Here is a 25,247-nt window from a genome sequence, read left to right on the forward strand (position 1 = left end):
TGAATAAGAGGGTAAGAATAATCCTTTAGTTATGGTGCTTTTCAAATATCTGATAATTCTCGTGACTGCGACCATATGAATGATAGAAGGAACAGTCTGAAATTGACTTGCACTATGAACCACATGAGAAATATCGGGCCTGGTGATAGATAAATATGTTAGTGACCCAATCAACTGACGATAAAGTGTGAGATCTGCTAAAGGAGTGCCATCATTGGCTCTCATCTTGGCGTTGATCACTTCTGGCGTCTCCACCTTGTCATCGGTCAACCCAGATCGGGCAATAATGTCGGAGGCAAGCTTCATCTGAGAGAGAACATACCCCTTGGGGGAGTATGCAACTTCAATTCCTAAAAAATACCTTAGATAACCAAGGTCAGACATATCAAAATTTTCTTTAAGAATATTTTTAATAAGGTCAATACCCTTTTTATCATTACCTGTGGTAATCATGTCATCAACATATAACAATAGAATTATAATGTGCTTATTAGAAGTTTTAACAAACAAAGCAGTATCAGTATAGCATGAGGAAAAACCATTATCGAGAACTACTTTGCTAAAAAGATCATACCATGCTTTTGGTGCTTGTTTAAGACATAGAGAGCTTTATTTAACTTTAGAATGTTTCTTTTACCAATTTCAAGACCTGGTGAATGATCCATAAGAACTTCTTCACATAGAGTTCCATTTAAAAACACATTTTTAACATCAAGTTGATATATCGGCCATTACTTAATGGAGGCTAAGGCAATTAATGTTCTCACACTAGTCATTCTAGCTACTGGAGCAAAGGTTTCTTCATAATCAATCCCATATTCTTGGGCATAGCCTTTTGCAACCAAACGAGCTTTGTATCTTTCTAGAGATCCATCACATTTGGTTTTGACTTTATATACCCATCTACGCCCAATTGCCTTTTTTCCTAATGGTTGACGAATAATGCTCCAAGTTTGGGCTTTGTTAAGAGCCTCTAATTCAATTTTCATAGCTTCAATCTAATGTAGATGATCTTTGACTTCTTTAAATGAAGTAGGCTCATGATACAAATGTATTAACATGAGACAAGCCCTATAATTAGGTGAGAAAGATTCATAAGATACAATTTTTTGTGGTGGCCTACTATTACGAGAAGATCTCCTGGGTGGATCAATAGGTTCTTCTAAAGAGAAGTCCTGAGAATATCTGTCAAGAGCAGGTTAATGTTCACTTCCTAACCGTCGGTTATATACATTTATATCTGTTGAAGATAACTAGGGTTTTGCGCAGTTCAGAAAAGAGAGAGAGAGTAAAGGAGAGAGAGAGAGGGAGATAGAAAGTAAGAAAGAATCATTATATTCTTATTAGGTCTAATCTCACTTAAATAGAGAGATTAGAAACACACATTTACAAAAATACCCTTTGCTACAATGAAGAAATATGATATACCCAACCTATTTAAATAAATATAAGAGTACCTTGTACCATGACTGTTTCTCAACACTCCCCCTCAAGCTGGAGCATATATATATCAATGATGTTCAGCTTGTCACAACACTTTGAAAAACTTGAACTAGCTAGGGGTTTTGTGAAAACATCAACAATTTGGTCTTCTGAAGATATATGCTTGGTACAAATGTTCCCAGTTTGTACCAAGTCACGTACATAGTGGCAATCCACTTAAATGTGCTTTGTCCTCTACACTCGACCTAGCAACAACAATTTGTTTCTTACTTCTCCAAGTAACCAGATTTCCTCCAACAAACACACATAATCTTGTTGTTGACTTTCGATCAACAACCGACCCTGCATAATCCGCATTTGAGTAGGCAATAACATCTAGAGAGAGATTTTGTCTAAACCATAGTCCTTTTCCAGGGGATAACTTTAGATATTTGAGGATCATCATTGCAGCCTCCCAGTGAGCCTTTGTAGGTTTGTCCATAAACTGACTAATCTTGCTCACGGCTAAAGATTTATCAGGTCTAGTTTCAGTCACGTATAATAGCTTGCCAACTAAGGAACAATAACTGCTATTGTCCACATACTCTGATTTTTCATCAAACAGGTGAGCCTTAGGATCCATAGGAATCCTTGCAGGTTTGGTACCTAACATCCCTGTCTCCTTTAGCAAGTCCAAGACATATTTTCGTTGGGACAAAACCAAGCCTTCTTTACTCCTTGCAACCTCTATGCCCAAGAAATATCTGAGTGGTCCCAGATCCTTAGTTACAAAGTGTTTTTGTAGGTGAGACTTGGTTTCAGAGATGTCTTTTTCATTGCTACCTGTGATTATAATATCATCAACATATACTACCATAACCACAATCCCTGTACAAGTCTTTTTAATAAAAACAGAATACTCTGAGGCAGATCGAACAAACCCAAATGCTGACATGACCTCAGCCAGCTTGGAGAACCATGCACGAGGACTCTGCTTGAGACCATATATTGCCTTGTTCAACTTGCAAACCTTCTGACACTCCCTGAACTTCGAAACCCAGGGGTTGTTGCATGCAAACTGTCTCCTCCAAGTCTCCATATAGAAAGACATTCTTCACATCGAGCTGACAGAGAGACCAACCATGGTGCACGACGACTGACAAGACAAGACGAATAGTCCCAAGACGAGCAACAGGAGAAAATGTTTCAATGAAGTCCACCCCTTAAGTCTGAGTATAGCTTTTTGCAACCAGACAGACTTTAAACCTTTCAATCGATCCATATGAGTGATACTTAATAGTATAAACCCATTTACAACCGACAATATCCTCCTCAGGTGGAGGATCAACTAAGTCCCATGTTCTCCGAGAAAGCAATGCATCCATTTCATCCTACATGACCTTCTCCCATTTGGGATCTAGAAGAGCTTGATGATGATTTAGAGGAATTGATGTAGAAGATAGTGCTAATACAAAATTCTTCATATTTCCACCGAGTCTGGCCTCAGAAACAAACTGAGAAATAGGATGAAGTGTACATTGCCTTTGTCCTTTTCGAAGAGCAATAGGTAAATCATCATCAACAATAGGCTCGTCAGTAGGGTCAGGAACACTTACCTCTGGAGGAGCCGATGGCAAAGGCACAAAGTTGAGTGGAGCTCGATGTGTGTACACCACAGGAGGATTTTTGTAACGTGACAGAACCGGGCTTGGAATGAGAGGCTCAAGACTGACAGACTCCAATGGAAATGGAGGGACGAGAAGATGAAATGAGTCACCTTGGCTAGCATGTAATCTTGGAGAAGTACTAGAAAAATATGGGATAGACTCAAAAAATGAAACATCCGCACTGACATACTCTTTCTGGGAAATGGGATCATAACAACGATATCCTTTTTGGTGTTTGGGATACCCAACGAAAACACATTTTATAGATTGGGGTGACAGTTTATCTCGGGTGGGACCAAGTTTATGAACAAAGCACACACAGCCAAACACCTTTGGAGAGATAGGAAACAATGAAGCTTCAAGTTTAAGAATTTGAATGAGAATGCGATCCCCCACAGAGGTTGAAGTCCTACGATTTATTAGGTATCCTGCAGTTACAACCACATCTCCTCAGTAAGACGCGAGCATATTAGACTGAATCATGAGGCAACGGGCGACATTTAAAATGTGTCTATGCCTGCGCTCCGCTACTCCATTTTGTTGAGAGGTATGAGGACAGAAAGTTTGAGGTTGGATTCCAAGATTTTTGTAAAATTGTAATAATTCAGAGGATTTGAATTCAAGAGCATTGTCAGTGCGAACAACTTTGACGCAAGAATTAAACTGAGTTTTTATTTCAATAATCAAAGATTTAAGAATAATGGGGGCTTCAACCCTATCTTTTAACAAGAATACCCAAGACAATATGGAAAAATCATCTACAATGACTAAATAATAACGACACTTAGAACGACTAGGAATTCTACTTGGATCCCAAACATCAACATGAAGAAGATCAAACAAATTTTGACTTGAAGGACTCTGACTAGACGGAAATAAACTCCTATGATACTTCCCAAGCTGACATGCTTCACACAGCAGAGTAGAGGACGACGAGATATGAAGAATGACTCTACGCAATTTAAGCAACGGAAGATGACCAAGACGATGATGCCAAAGCAACAGATTAGAGGATGACTCAACTGCCGAATGAATAGAGCCAACAGGTTGGTGTAGATAATAGACTCTACCTTCCTCATAGCCTCCACCAATCGTCTTCTCCGTCAGCAAGTCCTGAAAAGTGCAACAAGTAGGATCAAATATTAGTCTACAATTCAATTCTTTTGCAAAACGACTAACAGATAGCAAATTTTGGGGGAATGAAGGGGCATGAAGAACATTTGATAACTGTAGAGTAGGGGAAATAGAGATATTTCCCTGGCCAACAATGAGAAACATTACCATGTTGTGGTATATCATTATGATGTGAAATGCCATCACAAGTATCATCGCAAATAATTGCATCATGGGATTCAATTCTAGGAGCTAGATCAAATAGGAAGGAATAATCAATGTTTTCTCTAAATGTGTGAATATCAAAATCATTTTGTTCTTCAAGAAAGTTTACATTTCTTGATACATAGAGTTTATTATTTTGAATATCATAGCATCTATAGCCTTTTTTATTTTCACCATAGCCAATGAACACGCATTCAAGAGCTTTGGGTGATAATTTATCTTGTCCTTGAATAAGTACAAAGCATTTACATCCAAATATCCTTAGTCTATTAAAACCTGAAGTAATTTTAAATAATTTTTCAAAAGGTGAAACATTTTTTAAAGAAGAAGAGGGCATACGATTGATAAGGTATGTTGCGGTAAGAAGAGCTTCGACTCAAAAGTTTTTAGGAACATTTTTAGAGACAAGAAGTGTTCTTGTAGTTTCAATTAAATGTCTATGTTTCCTTTCCGCAAGACCGTTTTGTTGTGGAGTTTTAGGACAAGATCGTTGGTGCACAATTCCATTTGTTTTGAAATAATTTTGAAAATATTTAGACATATATTCACATCCAGAATCAGATCTAAATATAGCTATATTGTTTTGAAATTGATTTTGAATAAGAACATGAAATTCTTTAAAATGAGTGAAGATCTCAGATTTGTTTTTAATAATGTATACCCATGTATATCTAGTAAAATCATCAATAAAAGTAACATAGTAGGAATAACCCCCTTTGGACATAACGGGTGCCGACCTCCATACATCAGAATGCATAAGTTCAAAAGGTATTTTTGACACAAAGTACTATGCGAATATGAAAGCGAATGGATCTTTCCAAGAATACAATCATTGCATGTAAATGTATTTGTATTACAAATTTTTTCCAAAAAAGGAAAAAGATACAACTTTGAAATACTAGGATGTCCAAGCCTCTTATGCCACGTCTCAATATCTTTGGATTGAACATGATTACAAAATGATTTGGGTGGTAAAGACAAAAGATTCATATAATAAAGATCCCCTCTTCTATGGCCTTGCCAATCCGCTTCCCAGACCGGAGATCCTGCACATAACAATGGGTAGGTAAAAAAGTGACATCATATTCAAAATCGACAATTTGATAAACGAAAAAAAGATTTAAATTAAGTTTTAGAATAATTCGGATTTTGGGAACAAAAAAATCTTTGTTTTGGTCATAAGTTTTCTCAAGGTTTCTAATGCCTTCAACATCCAAGGATGTTCCATCGGCAGTGGAAACATAAGACTTGAATTTATTGAGACTTGGTTTTGACAAAAGTGATGCATTCAGAGTCATATGAAAGGAGGCACCCGAGTCAAGAATCCAAGAGGTCATACTTGGGAAGGATGAGATGGCGTCACCGGAAGTGGATGGTGTAGAGGATGATTGAGTGAAGTTCATTTTCATGAATTGTTGAAGAGTTTCGGTAAGATGAGCAATGGACTCCTTTATGTTTTCATCTTTCTTTGAATCTTCATTCGTAGGAATTTCCCCAACGGAAGCTACATTCTTTTTAAACCTTGGACAATTCGAACGAATATGACCCGGTTCATTACAATTATGGCAAATAATTTTTCTTCCTCCACCACCATTATTTTTCCAAAAATGGAGTGGTTTGTATGGCCTTACATTGTTGCCGGGTCTAGACACGGCATGAACTTCATCAACATTCTTTTTTAAGGCCAAACGAGTTTCTTCTTGACATAAATCAGCCAAAATGTCACTTAGAGGAATAAAAGCCCTATGAAGGAGGGATCCTCTTAATTGCTCAAACTCGGGACGAAGCCCATGAATAAATTGGAAAATCTTTCTTTCTTCATTTGATCTTGCCTCATGGCAATAGCACTACCTTCCCATTGTGGTTCAAGAATGACAAGTTTATCCCATAAAGAAGATAGGGTACTATAATAGTCCCTAATACTCATATCACCTTGCTTGGTTTCTCTTACTTTTTCTTGTAGGAAGAAATGTCTAGCAAGATCTTTTTGAGTGTACATGCCTAAGAACCAAGCTTCATCGACCTTCTTAAACTTTGCAAGATTTGTGCAATTTTTTAACTCAACATTATTCATGAACCATGCTAAAATTTTAGCATGCTCACTTTCCCAATATTTTATTTTCGAGGAGAAGTCAAGAATAACATTCTCTTTTTCTTTTTCATTCAATGCTTTTTCCTCATTGCCTTCAAACTTGATTAACTTCAATTGTGGTTCCGGAACGGTTCCACACGTATAACCTTAAAGTTTTTTACCTTTGAGGTTATTTTCCATAGCGGCCGCCCACATAAGATAATTGGTCCCATCTAACTTAAATGAGAGGTCGATTTTAGTGTCATTGTTGGCCATTTAGAGAAAAAGAATTTGAGATCAAAGAAATAAGATATATTACTTGACAAGAAAGGATCTAACCTTGCTTTGATACCATGTAATAAAGTGCCGAATAAGAGGAGCGATATCTCCAAGAGCAAACAAGAAAGCACGCACATACGCAAATAGCCACTAATGGGCAAGATTACAACAAAACCACAAAAGTGGCAAAACACCCAAAAGAAGAGGAAGAATATATTTCACTCAAGGAGGCTTCAAAGAAGCATGAAGAATGCATGGGGCCAAGCCCCTTATTTATACACACAAAGGGACCCAAGGAGGGGCTCCCATAGAGTCGTTGGAGCCCCTCCAACGGTCATATTTATGACCGTTGGAGGGGTTCAACGACTCTATGTGGACCCCTCTCAAGTAATAAAGAAAGAAAAGAAAAAAAAAGAAAAAGGAGAAAAGAAAGAAAAGAAGAAGAAGAAGAAGAAGAAGAAGAAGAGCATATCTTTTAGGATATGCGTGTACAATGCAAAAAGACTAATTTGCCCCTATTGGGCATTACAAAAGAAATATATATATATATATATATATATATATATATATATATATATATATATATATGTAGATAGACATAGACATATATATGTAATATATATGTGTAGGGGTGGCAAAATCTGAACCCGCCAACCCGCTTCTTAGGCGGGTTCGGGTTTGGCTTAAGCGGGTTTGTGTCGTAAACGGGTCGACCCGCCTAACCCGTTTATTAAACAGGTTGGGTTCATGTTAGGGGTATGCCAACCCGCCAACCCGGCTGACCCATTTAATAAACGGGTTAGGCGGGCGGGTTAAATGGGTCAGTCGGGCGTGTCAACCCGTTTACCCGAACCCGACCCGCCAACCTCCCGCCAACCCGTTTACCTGACCTCGACCCGTCCGCCAACCCGTTTACTCGAAACCGACCCGCCAACCCGTTTACCCGATCCCACCCATTTATTAAATGGGTTAACCGTGTCGTGTCGTGTTACCCGTTTAATAAATGGGTCGGGTTCGTGTTTGCCACAGCCGACCCGTTTAATAAACGGGTCGGGTTCGTGTTGCTTTATGCTGACCCGCCGACCCGACACGCCAACCCGACCCGATTGCCACCCCTATATATGTGTATGTGTCATAATCTCTCTCTCTCTCTCTCTATATATATATATATATATGTATAACATATTTTAACACAAACTTGATGGGAACAACCATAATATCTTCCTTGTCCCCATGTCAAAGGGAAGAATCGAGGAAAGAGGTGAAAGAGAGATAGAGAGATAATGGGGTGGATGATGAAAGGTTGAGCTCCACGTAGCAACAATCTCACGAGATCATGGACCTCCAACACATGATCCACGATCATACAAACCCACAACCTCATGAGCTCAAGGCTCTGATACCATGTAATGAAACAAGAGTGTGCACAAGTAGATGCCACTAAGGGCTACACAAATACAAAAGTGTGCACAAATACAAAGCTACATAAAGCAAACACAAAGAGCCTCTATGGGAAAATACAAGTCCTCAATAGATAGCACAAGCACAAGTCACTAAAGGGCTAACACTTAAAAACTAAATAATGTTCAAGAGAAGCATATAATATGTGGGTTAGATCTCACATATTTATACAACAAAGAATAGGAGAGAGGGAGCTCAACTAGCCATTGGGCTAGTCCAACGACTACAAGAAAACTTACAAAAGTGCCCCTAATGGGCACTATCTATTACATTAAAGTAAAAATAAAAATAAAAATAAAAACAAAAACAAAAGAAAAATACAAATAAGAAAAAAATACATAAAAATCCTAATATAAATATATTATCACATAATGCAATGTATATATATTAATATATATTTACAAAGAGCTAAGTATTTTAATAAGTACATGCAATTATTTATATGGATGATCAGGTGGTCCCTCTTTCTAGGCATTCCTACCCTACTACTAAGGCATGCATGTTTGTGACAAAGCAAAAATTCAATGCAAGTTGTTGAATGGTATACAATTTATCAATTATTGACAACTAATAGTTTGTACTTTGTAGTCTTCAGCTGTTTATTCTTGGTTACTGTAACCATCATTTTTGAAGGTTTCAGACTAATGGTCTAATCTTAGTCTGGTTTGCAATGGTAATGGACAAGGAAAGAACCATTAGGGGTGATTTGGATGAGTACAAACTGATTTATATCTGCTTTTTGCACTTACTTTTGTTATTGCTTCTGTGCTGATTTGTTACTTTACAACATTGTCCTATTTGACCTTGTTGGGCATTTTTCTCATGATGCAATAACGTGCTTTTATTAGGTCTGCTACTTGATTTAGTTTCTGGCTTGAATCTTATTCTTATTATCTGTCTTTTCGTTTTTTCCCGTTACATAGCAATATCTAATTGTTTGATGAATGCAATTTCATGTCTGAGATGTAGTGGAGCGTTTTTCATTTGGAGTTAGGAACCCAACATCTTTTCTAGCTGGTGCCATGGTGAGAGTTTTAAGCATTGATTATTAAATTAAGCTTTGCTCTTTCATTCTCGTTTGTTTTGATAGTGCTGGTGGTGAAGCATAGTCACCTCTACTTTTGAATGTGAGAAAGAACAAAATACAAGTTTTGATCTTATATTTTTCCATTGACAGAGGATGGACTGTGGTCTGTGTGTTTTGACCTGATTTAGTTGGTCATTGTGATTAACATGTAACTTGCTAATAAGTGCAGGGAATATCATCAGGGCGATTTTTTGCTGGTGTCTGTTGTGGCGGCTTGATAACTCTTCCAATCCAGGTCATCCATTTGCATTATTTTGTGGTCTGGTTATCTTTCATGTCTTCTCGCTGAAAATGATAGAGAAATTGCCTGTCGTAGAACATGGTGACTGGTGGTTGCATGCCATTGAAAATTTCTGTTTTAGTACTTTCTATCTAATAGAACTTTTCCCATTCTTTAAAAGGTATATTTTCAAAAATAATGAAGTGCCAGCTGAGTTTTCCATTATCACCTGTTCTCCCCTGCAAAACCCAGTCCCCCAAAACAACTAAAGAGAAAACACACACGCACAAAAAAAGAAAAATTCAGTTCTTTTCCCTCTTGCAAAAGAAAAATTACACCTTTATTGAACCATGTAACAGATAAGGCATATTGACTTTCTCATAGCATCAGTGTTAGCCGAATTTTTCTCGAGATTTTAAATTTATTGTGATCTCAGTCACTAAGGGATCATTTGTTACAACATGGTAGGGCGGAACACCTTTTGCCATGAAAGAGGCTAAATGGATGCAAAGTTGTTCCCTCGGGGGGGGGGGCAACTTGATTTTGCTGGCATAATGGCCTTTGCCATTTAATTTGTGGGCCCACTGCCTCTTTCCCACATGGGCGTTAGTTTCACTCCATGAGATAAAAAGGTCCACTTTCACCTGAAAGTGGGCCTCCTTCCCACCATTTGGGGTGAAACAAACGGTTCCTAAGGTCTGATATTTTCCAGAAGAAAAATCCCAATGATTATAACCTAGAGATTCAGAAGTACTGCATTAACATCTTCAATATCTTCATGGCATTTTTGTGAGTCTTTGATGATATTTTCCCAAAATAACTAGGAAAAAGTTTCAATTTTCTTATCTTTGTAAAAGGTTTCCAAATTTCTTTTCCTTCATTTGGGTGACAATAATCTATTCTTTGGGAACTTTCACGAGATGCTCTTGCTGTGAAGAACGTTCAAGAGATGCTCTTGCTGAATATATGGTGAAGTTGAACACAGTTTTCTTACTAACATTTTTTATGATAGGAGGTTATCTGAAAGTCTAAAGGAATGACATAAAACTATTCATAATTTGTGGATATTGATTTATTTTCTTGTCAGCCCTTCGTTGATGAACACTCACCTTTTTTTCCTCCTTTTAATGTGATATTTTCTGACTATGCATTTGTTTGTCTCCTTCAGCTGGCAATTGGTTTCTGGGTGAGAGATCGTCCTGTGGTTGCCATTGCTAGCGTTGCTACAGTTGTGGTACTTGCACACTTTTTGCTCAATTTTCTCACAAAGTTTTGCTGTTTGTGTCAAGGCTGAAACCTTGGGTGATAGTTCATTGGCTTGGAGACTCAAGTGTTATCATGTGCCCCTTAACAGATTTAACCTAGGTTGTCAAATGGCATTAGGAACTGAGCTCAACTCAACATGACCCTCATCAATCTTTAGCTTTTACACATCCTGAAGTCCTTAGCCGACTCCTCGGTTGAGTCAAAAAGGTGCTAGGGAACTAATTTGGGCCATGAAAAATTTGTGGCTGGCAGTCCATTGTATATCTGAACTGCTGGAGCCATGTTCCTTATGCATTATGATTCTTTAATCAAGTTATTCTTCCTATGCTTTTTGAGTCATTAATTGTTTTGTCCAGTCATCCTACTGCTATCTGAGATACTCTTTTGCTTTCACAGGGTATTTGGACCGTGTTTCCATATGTGTTAGCTGCTTTGACAACCCTCTTCCTTTTCCTTCGGCACAAGCTCGCAAAGTAACTGGAATTTCATTACTTGTAGAGCCTGTCAACCCGAGGAGAACCTTCATCTCTGCTCTTTTCTGCCTGAAATAAGTTAATGTTAGTTGATGTAAGATCATGCTCATTTATTCATGAAGAAGTGGTCCATGAGCCATGGACTTTGTTCATTTTCATTCTCCCCTTTATGTTCAAATGAATCAATTTTTATTCAATTCCTAGGATGCCTTTTACTGCAATAAAAGTTTGTGCTTTTTCTTTCTTTTTTCTTTTTTTGAGATAGGCAACCTGGTTGTATGGACCTATTGATAGCCATACTCGACATATCCATAATAAATTAGTTTTGGAGCATGTGGTCTAACATGAATTAACCAGAAATTCTGTCAAATTTTATCAAACAAGTCAGAGAAAGACTTGTTCTGATCTTAATGATGTCAAATATTGGGTTTTTTCGTGCACCCACTTATCCAGAAAACCGGCGGCAAGGTCGCATTGAAACACTGACCACATCCTGGACCAGGTCCAAGCTTGATGTGCCCTTGGAGGATCTGGGTCAAAACCTGTGTGCGGTTTAGAAGAAATTAAAGAGCTGTTTGGATACATACATTTATCCATCTACACTATAACGATAAATCCAAATTATCCCTGTTTTTCTTGATAAGTTGCAATCCCCCAAGTGATACTATGAGCATTATTTTCTTTTACATTCCAACATAGTGCTACATTGCAGAAGCTTTATGATTTGACAACCATAGTTGGCAAACTATGAGTGTCAACTCGAGACTCGCCCGAGTTGGCTCGGATCGGGACCTAACCGAGTTAAAAAAAGTTATATAACTCGGTTAGGACCAAAATTGACTGAATCACATTTTGACTCGGTCGATTCAGCTAAGACTCGATTGAGTTTATCATTGACTCGGCCTAGTGTTAGCTACTACAACAACAACAACAACTCCTTCATCCCAAAACAATTGGGGTCGGCGATATGAACCAAAAAAGAAAATCATTCTGGGTCTTCCACATGAATCCTTCTCCTCCAATCATTTCTATCCAATGTCATGTCCTCGGTGAGGTTCAAAGCATTCATATCTTTTCCTATCATCTCCATCCATGTCTTCCTAGGCCTACCCCGATCTCTTTTAACTAATATATTTTTCCATTTCTCCATCCTTCTAACTGGAGCATCATTAGGCCTTCGCCGAATATGTCCAAACCACCGTAAACGATTCTCTCTCATCTTATTTTCAATGGGTGCAACGCCCACCTTCTTACGTATCTCCTTGTTCCGAATCTTATCTTTTATTGTATTTACACACATCCATCTCAGCATAGGCATCTAAACTACACTCATTTTTTGAATATGATGTCTCTTTTAGTGTTAGCTACCATGTTGAAAATTAAAGGTTTTGCTAAAAATTTAAAACATTAACTAAGCATTAAATGCTTTCAAATTTTCAAAGTTAGATTTGAAAAGCTTTCTACTTTCCAAAGTTGCATTTGGTGTTGGTACTTGGTTAATGAAAATTTATTAGCATTGGAGGGAGAAATAGAGAGGATAAATTAAAGGATAATATTTAACATTGAAATAATGATAATAAATAGACATTTATCAAAATGATACTATTTTAATGCATACAAATAACTCTCATGCAATTATCTACATTTTCTGAAAAATTTATGTTTAGAATATAAAATATCATGATTACAACGTGATATTTTTGTATTATCAACTATATTATGATATTTTGCAAATAACACACTATTTTTCAATTTCGAATAGTGAAAATACCATTTTTTAATATTTTAAAAATATACTTAATATTTGTCACTATGTATATATATATATAATTTTTGAACTTATGTTTATTACTATATATAATAAATCGCACTAATATTTTATTTTTTATTTTCTTATCATAAATTACATACGTATTATTTATTTGTAATAAATTAAATAAAAATTCGTGACTTGCCCGAGTCCCGAGAATGTCAACCATGTGGACAACTATTATCTGGTCCATGGGTTACTGGGTATATTTGAACGGAAATCCACTCGGCCAGCCCGAGTCCCGAGAATGAAAAAAATTCTAGACAAAATATATGCTATTTAAGCACCTACATCTGTCACATTATTATGCGATATGGACTCTAGAGGAATATGTGATTTTGTGGCTTTTGCCAAAAGTTAGGACACATGGATACACACTTATATATATTTAATATACAAAAACTTCCATATTAAGGCTATGTTTGCGAGCAGAATTGAGAAGATAGGAGGGGAGATGGAGATGGATCAAGTCCCCTGTTTCGACTAAGGCTTGGGAGCCCCGGTTTGGAAGATGGGGTTTGAGAGGTGATGCAGGAGCGAAACGAAGCAATTCGGGTCTCAGGAATCCATTTGGATCTTGTTTTAGTTTAGGATTTTTTTTTATTTGACTGTTATTTAGAACTAGATCTCTCTTATGTAATGGATCTATCTCAGATTCAATTTAGAAATATGATTTATCTCTCTTATGTAATGGATCTATCATCTGTCTCATATTCATTATAGGAATTGTTATGGATTGATGAATGATTGATTCTTGTCATTTTTTTTTAATTTTTGTAGTTAATTATTATTTTTCATTATTATTTTTGCTTTTAATAATATATATTTTCTGCATCTTCGGGATTGAAGGTGCATTAAATGGTATAAGAGCCACGTCTCGATGTGGAGACTGACATGTGCGATGTAAAACAACAAATCAGCGAGATGATGCAAAAGAAAATCATGTTGAAAGCACAGCCCTTGTGGATAGCAGGCGGTGGGTGTAAACCCCCACCACCTTTTACCCCCAATTCCGGTGGTGGGAGACCAAGCAATGGATCAGCCCACCAAATAGGTTTGGTCCCCTCAATGCACCATCCAACCGGTTCTCAGCTATTGCAAACCGGTGGTTTATGGACCGGTTCAGCCTGATTCATGGATCCAAATCCCAGTTTCAACCGATCTAAACCCAAACCAATCCCAACAATGGTAAAATCCAACCCAGTTTAACCTGTTTTTCATCCCAAATCCTTCGGGTTGGATCCCAAACTCAAGATTTTACTCTATTTTGTCCCCAAACTTTTTAAATCGGGTCATGCTTGCCCTATCTGATGATCCATTAGAAACCCATTTGACTCAATCAAGAAACTATAGGACCCACAAAGTACAATTACATGGAACTTTTGCATATCGGATCTCACCATCTCCAAAACCTCCTGACCTGCCAATATTGAATCTCCATGTGCAAGATACGACTTAACTTCAATCATTCACGCTGATCGAGAAAAACTGAAAGAAACACAAGCGAATTCAAGCTCCAGAAAGAGCCTTCTCTAACCCGGAGATTGAATAGCGATGATTTTTTTTGACAACCTTAGAACAAATATATGCATGATTGAATCACTATAAAACTTTTTATAGCCTTGGAACACAAATGCATGATTGAATCACTATTTTTTTTTTGACACCCTTAGAACACATATATGCATGCTCGAATCACCATAAATTTTTTTGAGAGATAAGAACACATATATTCATGATTGAATCACTATAATTTCTTTTGAACACCTTGAAAAACATATCTGCATGATTGAATCACTATGAATTTTTTTTGATAGCCTTAGAACACATATATATGCATAATTGCATTACTATGAAATATTTTTGACAGCCTTAGAACACATATAAGCATGATTTAATCACTATGAATTTTTTTTGACAGTCATAGAACACATATATGCACAATTGAATAACTATGATTTTTTTTGACATCCTTAGAACACATATATGCTTGATTTGGTCACTATGAAACTTTTTTTGCTAACTTAGATTATATATTGCATGATTGAATCGCTATGAATTATTGAATCACTATAAATTTTTTTTGAGAACATCAGAACACATATATGCATGATTGAATCACTATAAATTTTCTTTGACAACCTTAGAACACATATCATCATGATTTAATCACTATGATTTTTTTTGACAGCCTTAGAACACACATATGCATGATTGAATCACTATGAATTTTTTTTGACAGCCTCAGAACTCCTATATGCCTGATTCAATCTCTATAAATTTTTTTTGACAACATCAGAACACATATACGCAAGCTTGTATCACTATAATTTTTTTGACAACCTTAGAACACATATCTGCATGATTGAATCACTATGAATTTTTTTTGACAGCCGCAGAACACATATATGCATGATTAAAACACCATGAAAATTTTTAGACCGAATTAAAACACATTTATGCATGATTGAATCAATACAATTCTTTTTTAAAAGCCTTAGAACACATATATACATGATTGAATCACTATATTTTTTTTTGACGACCTTCGAACACATATTTGCATGATTGAATCACGATGAAATTTTTTTGACAGCCTTAGAACACATATAAGCATGATTTAATCACTATTATTTGTTTTGACTGTCTTATAATACATATATGCATGATTGAATCACTATGAAATTCTTTTGACAGCCTTAGAACATGATTTTTTTTTACCAGCCTTAGTACACACATCTGCATGATTGAATCACTATGATATTTTTTTGGGTCAAGATGGCCAAGTCTGCGAAAAGGATCTATAGCGACAGAAAAGAAAAAAAAGTAGATTCTGGTCGGACGACCAAACCTATCAGGAATAGAGTCTGGCAGAATGACCGAACTTGTCATTAACAGAGTCTAGATGGATGACCAAACTTGTCAAAAACAAAGTCTGACTGGATGACCAAACCTGTCAGAGACAACAGAGTAGATGGTGAGCCAACAATAAACAGACAAAGCCTCAGACAACTAAGTCTGCGAAAAAAAGGAGGACAGATGACTAAACCTAATTTAGTTGTCCAACATAGCAGAAAATATTATGGAAAGCAGGAAAAATGCAGGAATGTAGATAGACCCAAGGACTGCCAAGTCTGCACAAATAACATGGGTTCAGTCGTCCAACATAGCAGAAAATAAAAAAAAAATAAAGGCCAAAATATAGGTTTAGCTGCAAAATTTTAAAGAAAAATGAAGTCCTATCATGATCCCCAAAACTATTGATAAAAAAATTGAGACTTACCTTTAAAATTGAAGAAATTTCTTTTTAAAATAATTTGGAGACACCGTTCAAACTTTGACCATCCTTCACAAAAGGGAAGGTAAAGCTAGAGCACACATTTTGATTTTGTAGCACAACTTACATAATAGATAATGCAAATAAACAAAAGAAATAGGTAAGAATCTCCTCTAAATTAATAAAATTAACTAAATGAATAAAATAAATAAATAAAAGAAAAGAAAGGAGAAATAGATAAATAAACACCCTTTTTTTTTTCCAGATCCGAGAATCGTTTTAGGCTTTAGATCTCTTTTCGTCCTTTTTATCTATTCAACAACACTTTCGCAGGAAAGTGAAGGTTTTGTGCAGTTGTTCTGATAAAACCACAACACAATTGAGGAAGATCAAAGAGACGGGTTTTGGTGGTCTTACGCTCGTTCTTCTCAGTGTCAGTGCATAGACATCTTCCTTCTTTTCTCCCTAGGTAACTAACTCTTTACGAAAAAAGGTCGAGTGTTGAATACCTTCAATGCTAATCTACTTCATAGGTTGGATCTTTGAGTAATCTTTTTTTTTTTGATAGAAAAAATATTGAAAAAAAAGAATACAAAAAGAACAAAAAAAGTCCAAAAAGAAAAAAGTAAAGCACAAAAAAAAGCAGTGCATTTAGTCTGACACCTACTCCGGGCCCATGGGGAAATGACAGGCTCTTATCATGGGGTTGTCTTAGGGGTAGAGGTTGGAATAGAAAAATATGTGTTAGGAGAAGACGACTACTTACCTCTAGACCTATGACAAGGTGGCAGGCTTCAGTCATATGTCCTTTAGCGGTAGAAGTTGGATAGTTAGGGGCATACCTCATGGACTGTGAAGTCATAAGATCCATGGTTGCCAGACCTCAGGTCAAAGGATGACAAAAGTGAGGAATAAACCCATTTCGAGTTAAAAATAAAAACCTTAAGAAACTTACCTAGAAAAAAAAGATGCACTTGCAGGCATTCTCATCAAGCACTAGTCCTTCAGGGTTCAAGCCTTAGTGAAGACCATTAGACCCAACATAAATGCCTTGAGATCTAACTTAAAACCAAGGCAAAATTAGAGGAAAAAAATCCTGATGAAGCTGACTGTCGCTACCTTATACTAACCTGAGAAGAGAAAAGTCTAAAGCGTATGAATCTCAAGTTCAAGCATAAACTTTTCAAGAAGATCCTAATTCTTGATAAGAGAGAAAAGAACAAAAATCCTTGACCCTAAATAATCAATCATTCATAGTTGTCATAGGTTACACACTCTACTACTAATGCATGAGTCTCACTACATAAAAGTTCATTGCATGCATCATAATGCACCAAGTAGTCTGTCCATTAGGATCCTGAATCTGAAGAATACCTAGAAAGCTTTGTTCGAAGATCGTAGTATGCCTGACTCTTCTCACTAAGGGCAGGAAGTTTCATTTCTAAATTGATAATCTTAGGAAAGGGTATCTCAGCCCTAAGGCCTTATAGAGGCAACTCTATCTTATTCATGAACCCACAAGAGGCGTAAGACTCCTGAGACTCGCCCTCATGAATTCTCAAAAAAAAATTGTTCAGAAAAACATCAAAAATTAAAATGGGCCTAAAAGGCATGAAAGAGAGACACATTCTTCCTGTGACACCCTGCCTGAAGCCCACCATTTTTTCTTTCTACCATAAATAAAGTATTTTTTTTTTACACTAGCCCTGACCTCGTTCGAAAAGACCACCAAATGGACTTGGCAATCTAGTAGTCCAAAATTGGCCTGACTTTGCTCGATGAGACCACAAACGGTCTTAAAAACTCGATTCACCCTTTGACACTGGCACCGACCCTGCTGGGCAAAGCTGCCAAAATGATATTGGCATTTAGTTGTCCTTGGATTGATCCAACCTCGCTCGGTGAGACCCAAAACCGTCTCGACAATCCAACTCTTCTTTCAGATGTTGGCACCGACCTCGTTCGGCGAGACCAATCACGGTCTCGATAAGCCAATTTTCCTTTAAGCGCTAGCCCGACCTTGTTTGGCATGACTAGATTTAGTTCTGCCAACCTAGTGTTCCAAATCTTGAGTGTTTACTTCTTTGTCATAAACCAAATCACATCGATTAATGACAAAGATGAGCATTTATAGACACCCAATTTTTTTCAAGATGCCCCAAATACTAACATCTTTGGAAGAATCAAGCTGCAGGTTGAAGTTTACAAAAAGGACAATACAAGAAAACCATAGAATCCACTACTTATCCTTGTTGGACGACTATCTCAATTCAGTCGTTTGACCCTAGACGACAAATTTTTGCCCCCTTTTAAGCAAAAAAATTTCAGCAGAGTAAGTGATGCCCCCCCTTTGAAAAGTTTTGAAAATTTTAAATACTAGAAACCAAAAATTTTTGTGATCTCCCCCCCCCCCCGGGCGCCCTGAAAAAGTTTTGAAAATTTTAAATATTAGAAACCAAAAATTTTTTGGCCCCCCTTTAAGCAAAATCCTAAATCTGCCACTAGGTGTTGGTGACCTCAATCGGGATTTTCCTTGTCTTGCAAGGGGCGGGCACATTAAGTGACCCAGTTCTCGGTGAGGATTCCTCATCACCAAAAAAACATCTTAAATGATTATGCACATATAAGCGAGGGAGTTTCGGTCATCAATGATCCATACCAAGTTGAGGATAATATTCCAAGTGTGGTTTGTTAGGTTCCATGCATTTGATTCAGCATCATAAAGTTTTGCAGAAACCTGAGCGACTTGTGAATGTCACCAAGTTGAAGAGACATCACAAGTTTGAAACCCACAGTTGGCATCCCTTGCAAGACAAAAATGCCATGGGCTTCGTTTGGTTGCAATGCACGTGGGGTGGGTCCTTATCCTACTGACTCGTTGGGTCCAGTAGCTGAACTAAGTTGATTTGAGATCAAAAGAGCGGCTAAGTGCCATGCTAATCAGGTGACAACATTGTATGGAGCCTATAGCTACAAAGTGCAGGCCCCACATGAAATATTGTCATGTGATTGCCTGTGTCAAATAGTCATGGCACTTAGCCCAATTTAGTTGTTAACTTGTTATATTTGAAGAACAAAAGCTATACAGGGAAGTGGTGCATTGTAATATCATGCCAAAAAATATTTTTTAACTTTTTAGTTGGTTTTTATGTCATTTCTATGCTTCATTATTTAACATTTAAAATTCAATGACCAACGTGCCCTTCTTAAAACATCAGAAAACTCCACAAAAGTTTGCATCTGTCATGATTTCAAGCAAGAGCCATTCACCCTCTCTCTCTCTTTCTAGAGAGGGCCATGCAAGATCATAAAAACCATTTACACATCTCCCCAAATTGGCCCTTTAATGGAATTTTGTTTTGAATCAATCTTGATTGACAGAGAAACTATGCATATAACAGATAAGTTCTTTTTCCTGTACTATTACAATATTCATCCTATAGTCCCAATCTTGCTCATTTTGGACCTCATCCAAATCGCTTTTCCCTCATGTCTCGCAAATATATATATCTGGCCAAACGGCTAGCCATGAATGCCCAAAAACGACTAGCCTATGGAGGGCACCAAAAACAAACATAATTGACCCTAGCAAGTTCAAAATCGACCTTGACTGAGTTAAGGTCAAAGGTCTAGGCGTTAAAGGACTGTAAATGGCCATGCAAAAACATTAGAGCAAGGTCCAACCAGGATAACATTCAAAAGTGATTCAATGCAAAGTCAAGATCAATAATGAGCTGGTTAAGAGACATATATGGACTTGAGATCAAAATCGTCTAAGTGCCAAAAAGGTCAAAGCTTAGCAAGACCAGACTGAACTGGATCTAAAACCAAAACTAAAACCGCAAACCCAGTTCAAGCTTAAAATCTAATGCCCATGCCCTCTAAGGCACCACCCTCCTATATAAGGACAAAGAAAGTTCCTACAACTTTCAATATGAGACTAAATTTTTGTAAAGAACCTTATACCCATATACTTAGAAAAAAATGGAATAATAGAGGTTATACTTAGGTAGTTTTGAGCCAAAAAATCCAACATAAGTCATAGATAAAAGTTGTATAGACTCAATCTAACTACACAGATGTGTTCAACATGGCTTGTTTGCTATGGATCAAGCCTTGGATAATGTTTTTCTCATGTCAAAATGTGATCTTTTGAGTTATGAAATTTTTGCACATTGTGGGCGGATGATTTTTGGATCCCTTTAAAAATCTAATTACTTGTCATAATCACATGATTCAAAACAAGTTTTCTACTAAACAAATCATGTAGATCACATCCGTTAATCTACAAAAAATAAAAAAATTTCGAAGAAAAGAGTGATTTCTACTCATTAGTTCCTTACCGTCATTAGTAGTCAATATATATATATATATATATATATATATATATATATATATATATATATAGAGAGAGAGAGAGAGAGATGATTAGCTTTTAAGCAATCTTGCCTCATACTGTTCTAAATGGCTTCAAAGGGATAAAGTTTTGAGTATTTGCTTAATCCAAAACTCATATGCGTACTTATGGTAGCTTAATAAAAAATGTGTATTAGATTAAATATCTTTTCATGTTTAGATGCGTATTTAGATTGATAAAAAAATGATGAATATTGCACCAAAACTTGGTGAAATAAGAATCAAGGTTTCTCATCAAATTGATTCAATCCAAAGCATGGTTTTAGTAAATTAAGCAATAAACACATTAGCATTAAGCAAATGACATATGCGACTATATGTTTTAGAATGGTTTAGGGCATAAACGGTTTAGCATCTACTCTCTCTCTCTCTCTCTCTCTCTATATATATATATATATTGAGCTTGGGCCTCTATTTAGTGTATGAGATTAAAATTACACTCAAGTAGTATTTATGCATAGCATTGAAAACATGTGAAAAATGCTCAAATGATCCATGTCATTAAAATGTTTAGGTATGGAGAACATTTGCTTGGACCCCACCCAATGTGAATCAGTTAGTTACAAAATTGACCTTGTGGCTGTGAGTTTCCATGTATTGGGCTTATCCATATTTATAGAAGCTTTGATTTCAGTTGTTAGTCAGTTTATGCATGGCAAAAGGGAGCATTGGAATGGTTTTAACTCCTGAATATTTAGACAATAAAAAAGAAAGGGTTCCATTGAGAAAATTATGAATTCTATGGAGTTTTCGTGACGGAACAACCCCCGGTTCAGTTATTTCAATTACATTCACAACTTGTACTTTTTCAGCTGCGATTGTTCATTCTAGGGATGGCAGTGGACTGGGGCGGGGGACAAGGTCTCCACCCCCGCCCCCATTTCAAAATATGAACCTTCATCCCTGCCTCCATCCCCTTACGGGGATGGATTTTAACCTCCACCCCTGCCTCCATCCCCGGTTCAAACGGGGGTGAGGCTGGGCGGAGCCCCGTTTCTCCTCGGTCTATAGTCATTCCTTAAAGTATTGGGGACGGGGCAGGGTGGGGAAAGGCGGGGATTGAGACGGGGGCAGGACGGGGTGGGGAAAAGTGTAAGTCCATCCCCGCCTCCATCCCCGCACGGGGATAGATTTTAACCTTCATCCTCGCCTCCATCCCCATTTCATGCCCTTCATCCCCGGTCCAAACGGGGTGAGGCGGGGCGGAGCCCCGTTGTCCCCCGGTACACTGCCATCCCTAGTTCATTCCCACCTGTGATCAAAGCAAACACGCTAGAAATCTCCAGAAGGCATGCGATTCTGATTGGCATGGGCGAGACCCTGAGGATTGGAATCACATTCACATTTACACATTGTGACCAACAATCACAACTTGTACTTTCTTGGGTGAGATTGTTCATCAAAGCAAACACGCTAGAAATCTCCACAAGGAGTGTGATCCTAAGTGGCTTGGGCGACCCTGAGAATTGGAATCACATTCACATTTGCATCATTTACACATTTTAAAAGGTCAAGCAAACGTGCCTTTGAATGCGATTTTCACATGAACCAGTGTGAATCGAATTCACATGTGAATCCGATACATGCGAAAGGGGGACTGAGCAACATTTTTAAGTAATTAATAGTGTAAACGGATGTATAATGATTCATTTATCAATTAAAATAATTTTAGAAAAAAAGGCTGTAGATTGCAAGAAGAGAACTGTCAAGAAAATTGAATATGGTGTCATGTGAAACTTGATAATACTAGATAAACTAGATGATATTGTAAGCATATCTATAGTATCGTCTACCAATTTTCAGTTAACATAAAACCCAAAAAATTATCAATGGGGGCTCCGCTTGTCTGGTAGGACCATCCAGTTCACGTCACCTTGTGTTGGGACGATGCAAGTTCAAATCCCAACGGTATCGTTGTATAACTGGTAGGGGTCTGCCCATAGTGACAAATGTTAAAAATGATCAAATATCGGCAGCCAAAAACCTATGAGAAATTGATTTTTTTTTAGAAACTCACATTTTTTTGGAAAAAATCTTGGCAATAAAAATTAAATTAAAATATAAAGAAATATAAAAAAATTTATTTAAAAATAAAAACACAGTTTTTTCACTATAAATAATCGATAAAAACATAAAAATCTTGTTTAAAACATGATATTTATGTTTTTGATGAAAAACTTAAGAGAAATTATCATTTTTAACTTCGTGTAATTTTTTGCAATATTTTTACGAGATTTTTCATAAATCTTGCGAGATTTGTCACTATGGGTCTGCCTAACCCCAGCTTGCCTTTCAAAAAAAAAAAACCCAAAAAAATGGTTTGGTTGGTGTCATTATCAAATGATGGAGCCTTCTATCAATGACTTATATTTACAAGGGTTGTAAGTGGATCGGGTCTTGGCCCGATTTCAATCTGACGGAAGAGAAAACAAATGGATACAGGCATAAAAATAGGTTCCATTTTTAAAAAATGGATCAAACTTCAAACCAAGAGTTTCCGGTTTAGTCGGATACGAGTCGAGACTGGACAAAAAATAATTAAATCCAGGTCTGACCCGACCCATTAACCTAGGGTTTCTAACGAGGAATGGGACAGATAGGGAAATGGGGAAAATGGATAATATATGTTTTCTTTTTATGACAAGGAATCCTTACCGAAGTGAGGAAAACCTCGGGTGGGGCCCCACGACCACCTTGCCTTACGTGGCTCAATCATTCATTATAGATAATCCAATTAAGCACGAATATCGGGTATTTGTTTGCGGGTGGTATAGGCTCGTTTAAATAATTATATTTTATTTAGTATTTATGTATCAACATGTTAAAAGAAGTATACTAAATTATCTATATCACAGGGACACGCCATTTCTGCCTGTGTCAAGGGACATGACACATACAGACGCTACTTCATTTTTTAATAATTTGTACCAGGTTTTTTAATAATAGCTTCAACAATCAACATATTTTTTATGTATTGCATATAAAAAAATGCTTTCTAACCAATCAAAAATTCATAAAATACGGGTGGTTTAAAAATGATATAAAACATCAACATAATCAACTTTAACACATGAACATAATAAATAAAATATACTAAACATCGTTACCATAATAGAAGTGCTCAACATTAAAAGAGCTAATCCCCTTGGATTCCATTCATCCATGTGATGAACGGCAGCCCAAGCACCACTGTTTTTGCATTGTTTTCGGCTGTTTGTCCTCTATACTCTAGATGTCGTTCATTTAAAACATGAATCGTTTTGAAAAAAATTTGAGGCGTCCATCTACGAGGCAACTAATGCATCCATGGTTTTCAAAATGTGTGGTGAATGGCATCCAAGGGAACCATAGCGACAAAAGTTAAAAACGGCAACATATGGCAGCAAAAAACTCACAAGTATTTGATTTTTTTTTTAAATCTTGCATTTTTTCAGCAAAAACTTGGCAATAAAAAATAAATTAAAATATAAAGAATTTATCAAGAAATATAACTAAAAATATTTAAAAATAAAACCACATGTTTTTTCATGATAAATAGTAAATAAAAACATAAATATTATGTTTAAAATGCGATATTTATGTTTTTGATGAGAAATTCATGAGAAAGTAAAAATATCGCAGAAATTACCGTTTTTAACTTATGATAATTTCTTGCAATATTTTTATGAGATTTTCATAAATCTCATTTGATTTGTCATCGTGCACTTGACATGATCCACGCTCAAACAATAACTTAAGGCTAAAGCCGGGAGTACTCTCTTGTGGAAGTTATATGTTGTTAAAATCGGTTTGAATCAGATCGAATTGGCCCAAAGATGATTTCAAAAGGGGCTGATTCAAGGTCAATTTAATTAATTGTTTTATTTTAATATTTTAAAAGTAGTTAATTTTTTATATTTTAAATTGTTTAATAACACATGTTATCTAATGGTAAAAAGTTGATCTATTCAGGTCGATTCAATTTTTTTTTTCATTTTTTGTTAAGAAACCGATTCACCTACTGAACTGATTTTAACAACATTGGGACATAGATTTGGGGTTTTTACATCAATTAAGTTATTAATGAGCTGGTTCTCTCCTATTATTTCAAAATAAGAAATAAATAAGACATTCACTTGATATAAGTATAGCATATTCAGGTATTTTTTTTAGAGAATACCATCATGGTAGGTAAATATTTATTAAAAAATAATCAAACATTTTATTTGGATTTTTTTTTTAATTTATAACTTGAAGAAACCACACCCGACACAAAGACCTGATCATGTTGGCTTAGTCTGCCATGCCTACTGTTGTCATGCTAACAACGTAAAGCTCTAAGGCTAAAAGCCTAAAACTAGGGGTGGCAATCGGGTCGGGTTGTCGGGTCGACCCGACGGGTTGGCGGGTCAGCATACCTCAACCTGAACCTAAACGGGTCGGCAGTGGCAAACACAAACCCAACCTGTTTATTAAACGGG

General features: G+C 36.6%; 1 protein-coding gene across 1 annotated transcript in view; it reads left to right on the top strand.

The window, feature by feature from the left end:
* Positions 1–11,510, top strand: part of LOC149833159 (uncharacterized) — a 28,227-nt gene extending 16,717 nt beyond the window's left edge. Inside the window, exons 7-10 of the mRNA XM_090014961.1 lie at positions 9,208–9,263; positions 9,495–9,560; positions 10,714–10,779; positions 11,208–11,510. Of these exons, the coding sequence (XP_089871087.1) occupies positions 9,208–9,263; positions 9,495–9,560; positions 10,714–10,779; positions 11,208–11,288 (269 nt within the window). The 3' untranslated portion in view covers positions 11,289–11,510. The remainder of the gene's footprint in view (positions 1–9,207; positions 9,264–9,494; positions 9,561–10,713; positions 10,780–11,207) is intronic.
* Positions 11,511–25,247: the final 13,737 nt, after the last annotated feature.

The sequence above is a fragment of the Nuphar pumila genome, chromosome 7, assembly GCF_984573655.1.
Source record: "Nuphar pumila chromosome 7, dmNupPumi1.hap1.1, whole genome shotgun sequence".
Classification (NCBI taxonomy): domain Eukaryota; kingdom Viridiplantae; phylum Streptophyta; class Magnoliopsida; order Nymphaeales; family Nymphaeaceae; genus Nuphar; species Nuphar pumila.